The sequence below is a fragment of the Penicillium atrosanguineum genome (genome assembly GCF_028827265.1).
Source record: "Penicillium atrosanguineum strain IBT 20685 chromosome Unknown utg000005l_segment0_segment0, whole genome shotgun sequence".
Taxonomy (NCBI): domain Eukaryota; kingdom Fungi; phylum Ascomycota; class Eurotiomycetes; order Eurotiales; family Aspergillaceae; genus Penicillium; species Penicillium atrosanguineum.
In genome coordinates this window covers 2,180,615-2,197,094 of record NW_026623137.1, presented here as the reverse complement: position 1 = coordinate 2,197,094, position 16,480 = coordinate 2,180,615, and the positions used below count along the sequence as shown (strand labels likewise).

At 51.9% G+C, this 16,480-nt stretch overlaps 7 protein-coding genes across 7 annotated transcripts; 3 read left to right on the top strand and 4 right to left on the bottom strand.

The window, feature by feature from the left end:
• Positions 1-342: 342 nt before the first annotated feature.
• On the bottom strand, positions 343-999 carry N7443_007071 (uncharacterized protein; the record flags this gene model as incomplete). The annotated part of the gene is made up of 2 exons (XM_056887127.1): positions 343-857; positions 912-999. The coding sequence occupies 2 exons, from the start codon at positions 997-999 to the stop codon at positions 343-345; spliced, it is 603 nt and encodes a 200-aa protein (XP_056740776.1).
• A 768-nt stretch (positions 1,000-1,767) lies between these two features.
• Positions 1,768-3,810, bottom strand: N7443_007070 (F-box/WD repeat-containing protein; the record flags this gene model as incomplete). Its single annotated transcript, XM_056887126.1, has 1 exon — positions 1,768-3,810. One exon carries the CDS (start codon positions 3,808-3,810, stop codon positions 1,768-1,770), a length of 2,043 nt encoding a protein of 680 aa, XP_056740775.1.
• Positions 3,811-4,839: 1,029 nt separating this feature from the next.
• Positions 4,840-6,483, top strand: N7443_007069 (autophagy-related protein 17; the record flags this gene model as incomplete). The annotated part of the gene is made up of 1 exon (XM_056887125.1): positions 4,840-6,483. One exon carries the CDS (start codon positions 4,840-4,842, stop codon positions 6,481-6,483), a length of 1,644 nt encoding a protein of 547 aa, XP_056740774.1.
• A 509-nt stretch (positions 6,484-6,992) lies between these two features.
• On the bottom strand, positions 6,993-8,708 carry N7443_007068 (serine/threonine-protein kinase RIO1; the record flags this gene model as incomplete). Its single annotated transcript, XM_056887124.1, has 1 exon — positions 6,993-8,708. The coding sequence occupies one exon, from the start codon at positions 8,706-8,708 to the stop codon at positions 6,993-6,995; it is 1,716 nt and encodes a 571-aa protein (XP_056740773.1).
• A 304-nt stretch (positions 8,709-9,012) lies between these two features.
• N7443_007067 (chromosome segregation protein SMC) lies at positions 9,013-12,775 on the top strand (the record flags this gene model as incomplete). Its single annotated transcript, XM_056887123.1, has 4 exons — positions 9,013-9,050; positions 9,116-9,275; positions 9,325-12,433; positions 12,483-12,775. 4 exons carry the CDS (start codon positions 9,013-9,015, stop codon positions 12,773-12,775), a joined length of 3,600 nt encoding a protein of 1,199 aa, XP_056740772.1.
• Positions 12,776-12,966: 191 nt separating this feature from the next.
• Positions 12,967-13,643, bottom strand: N7443_007066 (GIG1 family protein; the record flags this gene model as incomplete). Its single annotated transcript, XM_056887122.1, has 2 exons — positions 12,967-13,472; positions 13,526-13,643. The coding sequence occupies 2 exons, from the start codon at positions 13,641-13,643 to the stop codon at positions 12,967-12,969; spliced, it is 624 nt and encodes a 207-aa protein (XP_056740771.1).
• A 292-nt stretch (positions 13,644-13,935) lies between these two features.
• On the top strand, positions 13,936-14,974 carry N7443_007065 (cytochrome b5 reductase family protein; the record flags this gene model as incomplete). Its single annotated transcript, XM_056887121.1, has 3 exons — positions 13,936-14,086; positions 14,145-14,770; positions 14,825-14,974. 3 exons carry the CDS (start codon positions 13,936-13,938, stop codon positions 14,972-14,974), a joined length of 927 nt encoding a protein of 308 aa, XP_056740770.1.
• Positions 14,975-16,480: the final 1,506 nt, after the last annotated feature.

Genomic DNA, 16,480 nt, shown 5'->3' with positions numbered 1-16,480 from the left:
AAATGTGAAATTGAATATCAAAGAAGCCACTGTGATAGTAAAGTGAGAGCAACAACACCACCACCAGACAACAATGAAATAAGAAATAGCAGCCAACTTGGAAGCTTGTAGTAATCAAGATTCAACGTCCGTAGAACTCCCAAACGTAGAAGTAAAGTGAATGAAACATTAAAAAATGACGTTTTTGAGTAAGTCGAAACGTCCACATGGCATTAACGTGAGACAGAGTATTCCTTCTTCAGTCAGCAGCTCTCAACCTATTCAAATCCATAGAAAAGGGAGATGATTTCGGCATAACAGGAGAACGACGTGCCTCTTGGTGTGTTCTTATCACAACCACTTTTAATACTTGGGAATTCGAGTTGTCGAACCTCCGTCAGTCTCTGAGCGAACCCGAGTAATGAAACCGCCATGCACCTCCCCGTCAGCAGTAGCTGACCTAGAAACTGACACCACAGTAGTCGGAATTACGGTGGTAGCCGGCACAACCGTGGACGAATCCTCCCAGAATCGAGCGAGATTGGGAGCGACCTGAAGCACAACCAACGCTGTACAGTTGGGCATTGTTATGTTGCTCAGTGTTGCGTTGAGACGCAACGCTTCATGTTGCAGTAACCGGGATTTGGCTTGCAACTCCTTTTTTTTGGCCATTTGGCTAGGATATGTCAGGATGCAGTAGACGACAATGCCAACAAATGTGCCCAGTATCGCGGCCCAGAGGATCTTGCTCTTCAGCGGCGTTGACAAGATAACTGCCCAGCAGTCTTTCCTCGGACGAACCCTCCCCGGGATTATGCTTTTCACGACTGCTTTACGATCTTCAGTCAGTCTGGTCGCGACATGTCCCTCGTCAATTGCTGTGTATAATCAACTTTGCGTAAGATCTAGTTGTGCTTGTGGAGGGTACTCACGGCCTGGTTTCCAGTCCTCGCCATAATAAGCAGCGCCTAGATAGGCAGGGGAAGGGCTTTCAAGAACGCATTCTTCTTTTCCGAACATGCTCGATGCGAGCTTGTAATGTGCTTGAAAGGAGTATATAGTGGCGTAATGTGAAGCAATAGATGATGTTGAAGCAAGGATATGAAGGATGAAGGAAAGTGAGACTCGAGAAAAGACAGTAAAAGATTTATGGCAACAGATCAGAACCTCCGATGCTCGATATGATCGACCCTTTCCAAGCAGAGAATGTTGGGTCATTATTCGGGGCTAGTATATGAACATTTAGGAATAGTTGTTCCTTGGTGACCGATTCGGCCTGGTGGTTTCAGGTTGACCGTGGACTAACATCCGCACCTTCTTGCAGCGCCATTCTTACATACTGGCTGTTGGATGGAATCTCATTATTGATGTTATGCACAAAAACTATTTGTTGGATACTTTATCCGACCGGCTTCGGTGTTGGTTACACAAATGTCGCGGCTCTGGGACTAGCAAGGAGAAGCGTGTAAAAGAAGTTATGAGAAAAATTCACAATGTTGTATTAACAGCTGAGCCAGAAACTCGAGATAAGAGCCAACAGAAGATTGTGAGTAGTAAATCACATTTGGGCGCCTGTTATGCAAGGATCGAAGGAATTCCACGGTGACCGAGTATTTCCTAGTTTACATGAAGATCCAATATTTGGGAAAGCGCCTTTAAAAAGCGCCAGGGTATCCGAGCATCAAAAAAAGCGCCTCGAAAAATTATAATATGCAAGAAAATGGTAGGCCCAGGATGGCGGAAGGGCTGAGAGAGGAGTGTGAACACCAGGGAAGGCGTAGAGAGAATTCAAGCCCGGAAGTCGTACATGCGGACGTGGTAGTCGTCGCCACCAGTGATGAAGCGGCTGTCACTAAGACCGATGCAGTTGACCGCCGCAGAGTGGCCTTCGTATGTGTCTTGGCAGGTCGGGACGCGTGGGTCCCAGATCTTGACCATGCGGTCCATGCCGCCAGAGGCGATGCGCAGAGTGTCACCAGAGAGAGCCCAAATGCCCTCCAGATGGCCGAAGAAGGTGCGGAGGCATCGGCCGGTGTTGGTTTCCCACAGGCGAATGGTAGCATCAACACCGCTAGTGATGATGTACCGTGGGGGTTCCTGGCGGTCCTGGTCCTGGTCAAATGATGAGCCAAATGAGGATGGCTGCACAGACAAAGACTTCGATTCCAGAAGAGGAGAAAGAGCGTTGATAACGGTATCGCCATCTTTGAGGGACGTGTGATCATTCTCGCAGTCATCCAGATGGCTCTCAAGCTCGATCTCGCGAGGCAGGGGAATGACCTGCTGCACTGCACCGATGTGGTTGTGGAAAACTCTGAGACACTGCTTGGTATCGAGGTCCCAAAGGCGAGCTGCACCATCATCGCAGGCAGTCAAGACAGTGCGAGAGGCGGTATCGATTTTGACTGCGTTGACACCTTCGGGATGGGGAAGAATGAACGTAGACTTGTCCTTGAAATTCCAGATCTTGACAGTCCGATCTACGGAGGCAGATGCAAGAAGGGTCGCATCGAAGTGCAGCGCAATAACTGCCTCGGAATGGCCATTGTACTTGGAGAGACACTCTCCGGTACGCCAGTTCCATACTCTGATGCTGCGGTCCAGACTGCCCGTGATCAATTTGGTGTCATCGAACTGAAGGCAACGGACACCAGTAGTGTGACCGCGGAGAGTTCGCAACTCTTCACCGCTTTCCATGTCCCATATCTTGACCGTAGAGTCATACGAGCCAGTCATTAAGATGTTATCTTCGAATTGCAGACACATCACACTGTCGGTGTGACCACGGAAAACCTTGACCGAACAACGACGGTGCTTCCAGTTCATGCCAACCACAAATCTATCTCGATAGACGTCCTTCCAGGGGCGGTATCGGGTCTTGAAGTAGTCGTCATTCGGGTCAGGTTTGTAAGCTGGTGACTTGCAGTGACGCTTGATCATAGCACAGCTCTGGTCGTCTGTATCGATCTTGCGCTTGCCATTCACCGTGATTTCAACATCTGAGCAAGTTCCATTCGGCGCTCCGTCACCAAGAGGTTTCGAGGACTCATTTCCCCAATTGGTAGCTCGAAGTTCGATTTCGCGCTTCGATTCGCGCAAACGCTTGCGATCCAGTAGAGGAAGACCCCATCCGCACTTTGCGCACTTGCGACGGATATGTTGCTCGCACATACGATGCCATACAACATCATCATCAGCAAGGGCTCTCCAGCGATGAGAGACCTGCGCGGCGCGGCAAAGAGAGGCAGTGTCGAGATATCGGAGGATTTTGAAGGAAAGTTCGGGAGGAAGGGCGGTAAGGAAATCGATTCGAATCAGTTCGCGAACGCTGGCGGAGATGAAGGATAGCTGGGGGAAGCAGCATTGGGCCAAAATGCCCTGAAGCATTAGCTTGCGCTGCTTGGCCGGCGCGGCAGAGAAAAGTGACCAAACATGGGCAATGCCTTGCTGGTCACTTTGCGGAAGGGTATCAAGTTCGGTTTGCAGCTGGCGCATGGACTGCTCATCGGCCTGTCGTCTGCACTTGGAATCCGGCTGGTGGCGGTAGCAGTAGCCTGCGTTCACCGTCCGAGGGATCTCAGGCGTGCCATCCTGCGAGCGAAACGGGGCGTATTGGCGAGGGTGATACTTGGTCAGGAAAGGCTCAACGTTCTGTCTTGCCAGTTGCAAAAGGGTATCGGATGCATCATCAGGGCGTTGTGTATCCTTCATTTCGTTGGTCTCGTCGGATTGAGCGCGCTTGACATCGGCATTCGATTCGCCGCGTCCCGCACTCAGCAAAGTATCGACAAAATCCTGCGATCCGGACGACGCCTGGGTGTTCTGCTCCATGAAAGGCAAGAGACGCCTGGCTGACAGAAAAAATGTGGCTATCACCAGACGACAGTCTCGTCCGGTGTTGGAGGGCGATAAGCGTGGGTCGTTGGGTATTCGTGGAAATGTGGTCTCGAGGTGTGAATTGGGTGGGATGCAAGATCTTTCAGCGTTGGATTAGACCCGAGGAGTAGATCTTCAATCTGTTCCCGGAATCCACCAAGGTTGCAGTGTTGGGCCTAGCGCCACTGGGGTAGTGGGTGAGTACCCTGGCAGATCTCGTAGCGATAAGGGATGGGTGGCGAGAGGTTGGAGAGTGAAAGTTGGGAACCAAGGGCACAGGTCGAGTTCATATACTGAGAGTCCGTGGCCTGAAAGACGATTGCACAATCGGATCAATCAACTCTGGCGTGTGAGCAAAGGCAGTTCAGTTCGCCTCCGTTGCGTGCTTTCTCGAACCATTGGCTAATGCCAAGCAAATGTGTCAAGCCTTCCCCTTCACCGCCTTCGAGCACATCACTGACATTGCGCCATCTCCGCTTTCAAGCACATCAATGATGTGATCGGGGATCTTACGGGGCTCCTTTTCCTTCCGGTCTAGACCGACATTTCCCTACTGTATGCACTGTAGGACCTTGAGGTCTCCACTTATTCGCACATCATCCCGGCTATGTGGGAAACCGGGGATTGCACCATCGCGTTTGTGCTGTGCACTTGTCCCTGACTATAGGTGAGTTGGTTCCAAAGTGACTTATCTTGCAGCTGGTGCTTGTTCCCCAGTCCTGGCCTACCACCTAGCTATGGCTTATCGGGCCTCTATACCCGAGCTCCTGACAATGTGCCTTGGGCGTGTCTTGGACTCGATAATCTACTCCGTGTCAACCTAGCCGGTACTAAATGTTTCGTTTTTTTAGGATCTTCCGCTTCATTCACTAGGTCCTTCTGTGTGCCGTAGTCCGTTTCAGATACGACAAACCGCAACCGCATCAAGCATTTTCCCGTATCGGTACCTAGTTCTTCCCGGCGACCACCAGAGATTCTTCCGATATGGCGTCTTCTCAATCATCGTCATCATCCATCTCGGAGCGTGGTGACGAACCTACCGAGCAAAAGTCCATGCCTCAACTGGAAACTCTCATCTCCCACTTACTAGCCGCAAAACGTTCCCTCTCCTCCATCAACCATGTCTGGCGCGCCAACGAGATCGTCACTGCCTCCCGCTCTGCTCTCGAAGAAAGCGTCGTCTCCTCCTCCCGAACCAACTTCCTGCGTCGTGGACTGAATACCCAGCTCAGACTGTTGTACAATGTTCGGGCCGAGGTGGAAGAGATCTCATCCCGTGGTCGGCACGAGTTTGAGGAAGCTTTGGGGAGCTTGGATGCCGCCGATGCGAGGTTGCGAAACACTCTTGACCTTCTCCGTGAGACGATCGTCGATGCATCATTTCGCCCCAAGGATGAAGAATCAAGAAGTCTGCACGACTTCGTGGACGAACGTGGGGTTGAGGAGCTACACGGGGCGATGAAAAACTCCATAGACCGCACTAATACTGCGCGCGGAGATCTGGACACCTCTAACCGGGCATTTGACGATGAGCTTGCCTCCATCAAACAAGCTCTCCGACACTACCGCTCTGCTACCAAAATGGCTTCTTCTCGCGCGTCGGCATCTTCGACCTCATCGGCTTCGGTGTCAGACTCTGATCTGCTCGCATTGTCAGAGATGCCGGGTATGTTGCAGTCACTTGAAACACATGCACAGGAAATGGCCAGCCTCCTAGAATCCCTAGTCTGCCATTTTGACCTGTGCGTTACGGCAGTGAAGCACACGGAGGGTGGAGGCGCAGCCGCTCGTTCCATTACGGGCGACATGCCTGCCGAAGTCCAAGCCAGCGGTGACGGAATACCCAATATCGGCGAAGAGATCAACGCGAACCTAAACGCGCCCCTTGATCCAATGTCAGATCAGGAATACCAGGAGATGGTGAGTGTATTGATGAAAGATGCCCTTGAAGCCGAGGACGTGGTTATGGAAATTCAAGATCGCATCAGCGAAATGGAATCCATACATGAACAAGTTAATGTGCAGCGTGATGCACTACTCTCAGTCTCAAATGCCACACTCGATGTCCACCGCCATCTCTCCACTCTCGCGTCAAAACGACTACCGCGGTATATCTCCCAGGCACACAACTTCACGCAGGTCTGGAACGAGGAGAACGAGCGCATCAACTCCGGTCTCGGCGAATTGTCCGACCTTCACTCCCTGTACGAAGGCTTTTTAAATGCCTACGACAGTCTAATCCTCGAAGTGGCCCGGCGAGCTCATGTTCGCGCCCGCGTCGAGAAAGTCCTCCACGATACCAAACGCAAGTTAAATCAGCTCCACGACGAGGATGTCGCAGCCCGCGAAGCTTTCCGCGTCGAGCAAGGCGACTTTCTCCCATCCGATATATGGCCTGGTATCGGCCGAGCACCCATGCAGGTCGAATTCCTTCGTGTTTCGGGTGGTCAGCTTCCAGCACTTGCAGAGGAACAGGATCCCGAGCAGACTGGAGCTGAGACTTGCCCTGAGCCCAAGGCGGGCGCAGTGGATGACAACGCCAATGGCGAGATTATTCCCGATTTACCGAAAGATATGGTTGAGCAGGCTTATGAACGATTGAAAGCGCGCGGTGGTAATTTCTTCTAATTGCGGCGCCGTTATCCACGTTCCGCTCGATGTGAATCTCAAACGCTGGCGTTGACGTTCCATGAATGGTATTTCTTTGCTACAGAGCGAACTCTTTTCAGATTTATGCTGCATACCAATTGGTGCAGTTTAATTTACTATATCTAGCACCCAAGTGATGAAAGCTAATTGGTACGACCTTCCATCTGTCGGATGCATACTCTCCATTTTGTGGACGATGTAAGCACCGTCTGCGACTCTGTCGTGCTGTGGATAGGCATGACTTCCAAAGAGAGCGCTGATGGGTAACATTTCGGATCTGTAGAAATCCTTCAAGCTATCTACTTTCTACAATCCCCTACTGTAAAGTTGAAGTTGTGTATAACTGAATTTTTTTGGTCTAACCCAGGTATCATATATCCAATGCTCCATCCCTATATGCATTTTATCATCAAATCATGGCAGAAACGTTCGAGAAGATATCGTAGAGCCCATAACCATGCGAAGAATGTCGAAAGCAATCGCGCAGTCTATTTCTTCTTCTTTGACGAAGAAGAGATAAGCTTTCTCTTAAGATGCTTGGGCATCTTGTTTGCGCGCTGCTCTCGCTTTTCTTCTTTGACCTTGGCCTTGTGCTCGTGCTTGGAATCCTTGTCTTGGAAGCGCTTGCCACGAGGGGGCTTAGGCGCGAAGGGATCGATTTCCTCTTCATCACTGTCACCGGTGTCAGAACCTGATACTGACACTCCGCCGCTGGCATCGGATTCGTCCTCGGCGACATCAGCACCAGCAGGTGTGGACTTGGCCTTGCCGGTTGCAAGCAAGTCTCCGTAGATCAGATCGGCGCCAGAACCGTCACGGATCTTTTCAGCATCACGCTCAACATCGTATACCTGTTCCAGGGTCTGGGGAATGTATTGCTGACGGAAGACAGCGGTGTCAAGCTCCTCGGTCTCCTCAGTGGCACCGGACTCCTCGCGAGCAGTATAGAGCTTCTCGATTGCTTCGAACATCTCCGCGTTTCCAGCGGTGATATCAGTGGGACCTTGAGGAGACACAATGAACTGGTACACAGTGCGCTCAGACAAGATATCAACACCTTGGCGACGGAAGAAGTCGCTAACGTTCTTGATATCCATACGCAGGAACTCCAAGCTGCGAGGGTGATCGTGCTCAACACTTTGACTGACATCGATGACGTAAAGACGCTTCTTGTGGTACAGAATGTTATACTCACTCAGATCGGCGTGAACCAAGCGGCAGACCTGGTAGAGCACACGCATATAACCCATCAACTCAAAGTAGAGCTCACGCCAGCGGGCCTCGAGATCATCGGCGATGATCGTAGCGTCCTTCAGACGGGGAGCAGGAATACCCTTCGAGCTGCCTAGGAAGCCCATGACGAGAACGTGCAGACGGAGCTGAATGGGCTCGGGAGAGGGGATACCGGCGGCGTGGATTCGTCGCAGATTTCGCATTTCCTTTTCGGCCCAGACCTTGACCATTGCGCGGTTGTTGCTCTTATTGTATCCCTGGCGGAAACGGAACTCGCCAGTGACGTACTTGTCACGATCCTTGAAGACCAAGATGCTAGTCTTGTAGACCTTGATGGCGCGGTGAATTGAGCTGGCGTCGTCCTCGTCGGGGATAGACATAGCGTGGTAAACGTTTGCCTCCTTTCCGGTGGACAGACAGCCGTGAATCTCAGAGACAACGCCACGGTTGATCATCTGCAGCAGAATCATACGGGTGCGGGGATCCAACACCTGCTCTGATGTCGCACGATCCGCACGATCTCCTCCACGGTTTCCACCACTGCCCGAGAACCCAGACTGCTGGTCATCCAGCTTGATCTTTGTGGCATGGCGAGTCAGAGACTTGACTTGATCATCGACAGAAGCGTATGTGTTGACTGTAGGCTTCTGGGTATTGGTCTTAGGGTATTGCCATCTGGGGACGTTCGTATCGGCGGCGGCGTCGTTTAATTTGCGCTGGCGGTTGTAGGCCTTGGTAAGATCGGAGGGATCAGAAGACTGGAAGTCCTCGGTATCGAGATCCTCCTCGAAGATATCGTCGTAGTACTCGTCTTCCTCATCCTCATCGTACTGCTCGGTGGATTCTTGCCCCGCCTCAGCGGAGTCTGTGCCCTCAGGGTTGACGTATCCCTCGTTTGGCACGTAGGTATGGGACGGAGCGAGACCATCAGCCAGGCCTGAGGCCTGAACAGGGGTTTCAGACGTACTCATACTTGTCGTTATCGTTGATGTAAAAAAATCAAAATCGAGGACCGCGGGCACTTTTTTTTACTGTGGACCCGCCTGGCTACGGTTGTGCTTAGTCAGGACCCCGCGCCCTCAGGAACGAGACGCGCTGATTTCGCGTAGTCTCCTCGTCGCGACAAATTGGCATCCCATTCACAGCTGGTTTTCCACTGAGAGTATTCAACGACTCTCACAGTCAGGGAATTCCTGATTACACTCTTTGCCTCTTCGTGCTGGCCGCCGAATGCGTTGTTCCTTGTGATCCTCGTGTCGCGCGTGTCTTTTCACGATGTATGTCAAGCAGATTATCATCCAAGGCTTCAAGAGGTACGACATATACCTTCATCAGCTATACAGCTCCAATGAATGACCTGCTGACTTCTAACCTACAGCTACAAGGATCAGACAGTCATTGAGCCCTTTTCTCCCAAACACAATGTCATCGTCGGGCGCAATGGTTCGGGTAAGAGTAACTTCTTCGCGGCCATTCGCTTCGTTCTCAGCGATGCCTACACCCACTTGGGCCGAGAGGAGCGCCAGGCTTTACTTCACGTATGTTAATTCGCAACATGGGTGTATTTCTTTGACTAACGTCGAGTAGGAAGGATCAGGCTCAGCCGTGATGTCGGCCTATGTTGAGATCATCTTCGATAACTCGGACGACCGATTCCCCACTGGCAAGCCCGAGCTTGTCCTCCGCCGTACCATCGGTATTAAGAAAGACGAATACACCCTCGACCGCAAGAACGCCACGAAGAACGATGTCATGAACCTCCTCGAGTCTGCCGGCTTCTCCCGATCGAACCCTTACTACATCGTTCCTCAGGGTCGAGTCACGGCGTTGACCAATATGAAAGATTCCGAGCGTTTGACACTACTGAAGGAGGTCGCCGGTACACAAGTATACGAAGCACGCCGCGCGGAGTCCCTCAAGATCATGCATGAGACAAACAGCAAGCGTGCGAAGATTGATGAACTTTTAGACTACATTAATGAGCGCCTAGCCGAGCTTGAGGAGGAAAAGGATGAACTCCGGAGCTATCAGGACAAGGACAAGGAACGCCGATGTCTCGAGTACACCATCTACTCCCGCGAACAGCAAGAGATTTCCAACGTGCTCGATAACCTGGAGGAAGCACGACAGAACGGCGTTGAGGACGCGGACAATAACCGTGACCAGTTCATCGAAGGCGAAAAGGCCATGGCTGAGATCGATGCACAAATCGCGGAGTGCCGTCAACAGATCGAATTCCTCAAGGTTGACAAGTCTCAAATGGAGGATGAGCGCCGCGAAGCCTCAAAGGCCCTTGCTCAGATCGAACTCCAGGCCAAATCCCTCTCCGACAACCAGGTTGCTGCTCAAGCGCTCAAGTCTCGCCACGATACCGACTTGAACTCCGTGAAACAAGCCATTGATGAGCGTGAATCAGAGCTTGAAAGTATCTTGCCAACGTTTAATCAACACAAAAATGAAGAAGATGCTCTCAAAAGCAGCCTCACTGAGGCGGAGACATCGCGTCAACGGTTGTACGCCAAACAAGGCCGCAACTCGCGATTCAAAAACAAGTCCGAGCGTGACAAGTGGCTGCAGATGGAAATTCGCGAAAGCAACAGATCCATTGGTAACGTCCAAAATGTCGTTACTCAGACACAGGAAGACATCAAGGATCTTGAAACCGAGATCGGTCAGCTTGAGCCGGAGACAGTTCGTTTGCGCCAACAAATTGACGGCCGCGGTGATAATATGCAGGACATGGACCAGCAGGTTCAGAGCGCCAAGGATGAGAGAGACCGTTTGATGGATCAGAGAAAGGAACTCTGGAGAGAGGAAGCAAAACTCGATTCAGTCCTAAACAGCGCATCCTCGGAGATGGAACGTGCGGAACGCAGTCTCTCTCATATGATGGACCACAACACCAGCCGCGGAATCGCTGCCGTGCGAAGGATCAAGCGCCAACACAATCTCGATGGTGTGTACGGTACCTTGGCCGAGCTTTTCGATGTCAATGATAGGTACCGGACCGCCGTGGAAGTCACCGCTGGTCAAAGTCTTTTCCACTACGTTGTCGACACAGATGAGACTGCTACTACTGTCTTGGAGATCTTGCAAAAGGAGAAGGCCGGCCGCGTTACTTTCATGCCATTGAACCGTCTTCGATCCAAGCCGTTCAACATGCCCCGAGCTAGTGATACTATCCCCATGATTGAGAAGCTGCAGTATGACCAGGCCTATGACAAGGCGTTCCAGCACGTCTTCGGGAAGACTATCATCTGCCCCAACCTGCAGGTTGCCTCACAGTATGCCCGCAGCCACGGCGTCAATGCCATCACCCCCGAGGGTGACCGATCCGACAAGCGCGGTGCCTTGACCGGTGGTTTCCACGACTCTCGTGCTTCGCGCCTCGATGCCGTCAAGAACGTTGCGAGGTGGAGAGACGAGTTTGAGACTAAGAAAAGCCGTGGCACGGAGATTCGCAAAGAGCTGGAAAAGCTTGATCAGGTCATCACCCGGGCGCTCGGTGAGTTGCAGAAACTCGAGCAACAACGACAGCAGATGCAGAATAGCAGCGGTCCTCAGAGGCAAGAATTGAGAAGCAAGCGCGATCTTTTGCAGAACAAGAATGACACCTTGGAATCCAAGCGACGGGCTCTACGCAACGTCGAATCCAACCTCGCCGCCCTTAATGATCAGGTCAATGCCTTCCAGGCTGAAATGCTGTCACCATTCCAGAAGGCTCTTACGAGCGAGGAAGAGGCCACGCTGGAATCGCTCAGCGGCACAGTCCGGGAGCTCCGTGGCCAATACCAGGAGGTCTCGACCAAGCGTAGCGAGCTCGAGGCTCGCAAGTCGGTGCTGGAGGTTGAACTTCGCGAGAACTTGAACCCTCGCCTTGACCAGCTTGTGAACAGGGATCTGGATATGGCTGAAGAGGAGGTTCAGGGTAACCTGAAGGAGACTCAGCGTGAGCAGAAGCGTCTCAGCAAGGCGCTTGAGAAGCTCAATGGCCGTCTTAAAGAGCTTGACGATTCGATTGAGAAGGCTAGCATTCGGGTCAATGACCTGCAACAGCGTAACGCCGAGACTCGCGCCGAGATGGAGGACCTGGCCCGATCCATTGAGAAGCACCAACGCCGTATGGAGAAGAGCATGCAGAAGAAGGCTGCACTCACCAAGCAGGCTGCCGAATGTGCTTCCAACATCCGTGACCTGGGTGTGCTTCCCGATGAGGCATTCACCAAATACAAGAGCACGGACTCTAATGCAGTCGTGAAAAAGCTGCATAAGACCAACGAGGCTCTGAAGAAGTACTCGCACGTAAACAAGAAGGCGTTCGAACAGTACAACAGCTTCACCAAGCAACGTGAGACCCTTACCACGCGTCGCGAAGAGCTAGACGCATCTCAGAAATCCATCGACGATCTGATCTCCGTTCTGGATCACCGCAAGGACGAAGCGATCGAGCGAACCTTCAAGCAAGTCTCCCGCGAGTTCGCCAACGTTTTCGAGAAACTCGTCCCGGCCGGTCGCGGTCGGCTGATCATTCAACGAAAGACGGACCGTACCGCCCGGCCGGAAGATGACGTTGACTCGGACGACGAGGAGGCTCGGCAGAGTGTGGAAAACTACGTCGGCGTCGGTATCAGCGTGAGCTTCAACAGTAAGCACGATGAGCAACAGCGCATCCAGCAGCTGAGTGGTGGACAGAAGAGTAAGCCCCCAATTTCATTACTTGCGATCTACAAACTAATTCCCAACAGGTCTTTGCGCTCTGGCCCTCGTCTTCGCCATCCAGGCCTGTGACCCGGCACCTTTCTACCTATTCGACGAGATCGACGCCAACCTGGACGCACAGTACCGTACCGCGGTAGCGCAGATGCTGCAGTCCATCTCGGACTCGACCAACGGGCAGTTTATCTGTACCACCTTCCGACCAGAGATGTTGCACGTGGCGGAGAAGTGCTACGGTGTTAGTTTCCGGCAGAAGGCTAGTACGATCGACGTGGTGTCACGCGAGGAGGCATTGAAGTTTGTGGAGGAGCAGAAGACTTGATTGGACAGAGTTCTTGTATATTTGTGATGACTGCGGTGGACTGGCGTTCGTGATACCTGAATGTTGATTCTTTACTTTCATGGTCTACCAACTTTTTTACTTTTTTTTTTTACTTCCTTTTAATTTCCCACTATAGGAAGGGAGTGACATTGCCACTGTATCTCTAATGCAATTCTAGTCTAAGATCTTAGCTACCTGCTCTCACCGGACCACTCATAAAGAATGTCGTCAGGGACATCTTTCACGAGCACATGGAGATGCTCCAGGGCTTGCACGCTCTGCAAAATGCGGGGGTTTTTAAACCAAAGCACATGGGACTCGGGAGTGGGAAACCGCGCATCCTCGGCCAGGCGAGCGACAAACTTCTCCTTCACAAACCCTTCAATAAGCGCGCTCGATTCCGCCGTCAAGTGGCCCTCCTCCGACTTAACCGGTATCGGAGTCCGAAGCCAAACAACAAAATGCTCAATGCCGGGACTCAGCCCGTAAGGCCAGTCATTGCGGAGAATCCTGTAGTCCTCGGGATCGGCAAATGGACGCGGGTTATTAGGGACGGGTCCACTCATGGGCCACTGCAGACGACGCTGGCAGATGTAGTTCATAATCGAGCCGTACTGGGCCTTGGTATCCGCGGACCAGGCGAGGTATCGGCGTAGATCGGAGGGCTTCCGCTTGAGGGCGGCTAGATCATTCCGGGCTGCGGGTGTGAGGGGAAGATTAGATGGGGAGATGAGGAGAAGTGCTTCTCACCGATGATGTCCCGCAGATTCTCCCAGTCGTGGGCCTCGAATTCTTCATCGGTCATTGCCAGCAGCTGGCGGTCCAGCGCGGTGAGGGCGAAGGGGGTTTGTGAATCTACCGTGCCCATTGTGTCTAAAGCGTATCAAGTATAGAAACAAATCAAGTAGCGTCGATCTTGGGAAGTCAAGTAAAAAAGATGGCGTTTGAGTAAACAAGGTGGGGAAAACCTAAACGGGTGCGAAATTCCGTTGAGCGGAAGTCGATTTACTTGGATCCCCCCGGCTTCACTTCTTCCTCTCCAGGGCTCTCTTCTCTCGTCAGCCAACATGAGGTAACTCGACTCTCCTTGGGACGCTATACAGCTACATAGCTACACACAGCTGTACCTGTATAGCTGCACGTTCACCCAACAATCGCTAATGCCTTTCAGTTCTCTCTCCACCCTCGTCCCGGCCCTCGTGCCCTCGGCCCTGCTCGTCGCAGCCGTCTATGCCGTGAAGCCTGAGTTCCTTGCTTATGCTATCGCCGTCGCCAGTGTCATCACTGGCTTTGCCTTCTTCAGCAACAGCAGTATGTCGTCCTTTACGTGTACCCCTGATCGCATGATTCGCCTAACCCCCATCTTCAGAGCCGCGCAAGGTCCTGAACCCTACCGATTTCCAGGACTTTATCCTCAAGGAGAAGAACGAGATTTCTCACAATGTCTGCATCTACCGTTTTGCGCTGCCCCGCCCCACCGACATCTTGGGTCTCCCCATCGGCCAGCATATCTCCCTCGCTGCCACCATCGCCGGCCAGCCCAAGGAGGTTGTCCGTTCCTACACCCCTATCTCCTCCGACAATGAGGCCGGCTACTTCGACCTCCTGATCAAGGCTTATCCCCAGGGTAACATCTCCAAGTACCTGACCGAGCTCAAGGTTGGCCAGACCATGAAGGTGCGCGGACCCAAGGGCGCCATGGTCTACACCCCCAACATGTGCCGCCACATTGGTATGATCGCCGGTGGTACCGGAATCACCCCCATGCTCCAGGTCATCGAGGCCATCATCCGCAATCGTCCCCGCAACGGCGGCAACGACACCACCAAGGTCGATCTGATCTTCGCCAACGTCAACCCCGAGGACATCCTCCTCCAGGAGAAGCTGGAGAAGCTGGCCAAGGAAGACAGTGACTTCCGCGTGTACTACGTCCTGAACAACCCACCCGCGGGCTGGATTGGCGGCGTTGGCTTCGTCACTCCCGACATGATCAAGGTACGTCATAGAAATTGAGTTTCTCGACACGTGTTTGTGCTAACTGTACAACAGGAGCGTCTCCCTGCCCCGGCGTCCGACGTTAAGGTTCTCCTCTGCGGTCCCCCTCCCATGGTCAGCGCCATGAAGAAGGCCACCGAGTCTCTTGGCTACACCAAGGCCCGCCCCGTCAGCAAGCTGGAGGACCAGGTCTTCTGCTTCTAAGCAATATAAAAGCTAAAGTCGAGTGCGCTATGCGATTCGAGAAAGCCATGTGCTTCTGGTGATGCGCAGGAGTACATGTGGAAAATTACGGACTAGACTTAGACCCTGGTCACAGGCGTCAAAGCGCCCGGGGCGGTTTGGAATGTGTGAATGATTGTTTATTTTCTATTCTTGATAAATATCCTCACTAGACGTGTCCATTTGTTTTCTTCATTTAAATCGTTCTTTGGGTGTCCTGTGGGGTTCCATGTTCCCCATCTTTTTTACGTCCATGGATGGAAGTTGAGTGAGACCGCAGGAATATATACACCTAATCAGCCCTGTAGGCTGATTAACAGAGCCCGTGCTCCATATACCCACGATTCTATCAGGGAGTGTTGATTAATGAGTACAATCCTACGAATTAAAATGTCCAGACAAAGCCTTTCCATTCCTGGTGACAGCTAACCACAGGCAGGAGCAGGATTTGAAAGCAAAACATGAATGCTGTCCAAAAGTACTGTCTAGGTAAATCTGGACATCACATGCGTAGTCGATCAAAGAGAAGCGACGAATCGATGTGACCGTCCTCGTCGGCACATCTACATTATTCTCGAGGTGAGCTCATAAGTATTTCCTCGTCATTCTTATGACAACATTCAAAACAAGCCTCCATGCTTGATATGCAGAAAATTGCTCAATCCCTCATGCCAAGCTGGCGATGAAATTGTAACTAGGCACAGAAAATTCAGAATATGAGTCGATAGAACTCCCATAATGAGCATTCTTTGTCCATAAATTCACTTTCTGAAACCACAACCTCGGAGCATGTAAGTACTCCTAAATCCTATGACGATGCCTTCCTCGCAAATGTGCCGTTAGGTTATCATTGCGGCTGAAGGCCATTCCGCATCCGTTTTCAGGGCATTTGAACGAGCGCGGCGCAACATGCTGCGTATCAATATGTCGCGTGAGAGGCCATTTATTAGCGAACGGAAGGTTGTGTCCGCAATGGACCCATCTGCATCGCCAGGAATCGGCAGAGTCACTCAGGTAGTAAAGAACACCATAGTCAACAAAGCGGTTCGGATATATGAGCAAAGCTAGTGGACAAGCCTACTCACTCAACGATTCTGGGATGATCGAAATACCGCTTTCTGACTCTAGAAGGACCAATGCTCTTTTCTGTTAGGAAATTTGTTCGCAATCGGTGGCTTGGTTCATCATCAGCAGAACCATGATCAGGTGAAAAGTTTCTTCGGCCGTTTGTCTTGTTCTCGGGATGCGCGATTGTATATCCAGTGTGCAATAGATAGCTATCAAGCTGGCCTTGATATGTAGCTTGTGCTGTGTTGTTCATAGGATTTTCATTGGCTGGACGGCAAAGGGGATCTGTGGAGGATGGTACTGGCTCAAAAATACCATGAATATCCATAGGTCCCCATTCGACACAATCCTCTTCCCCCAGCATATTCCAGATTACTGGATGTGTGGCCTTCAGCGGCCCTGGCGTCATGTAAATGCGAC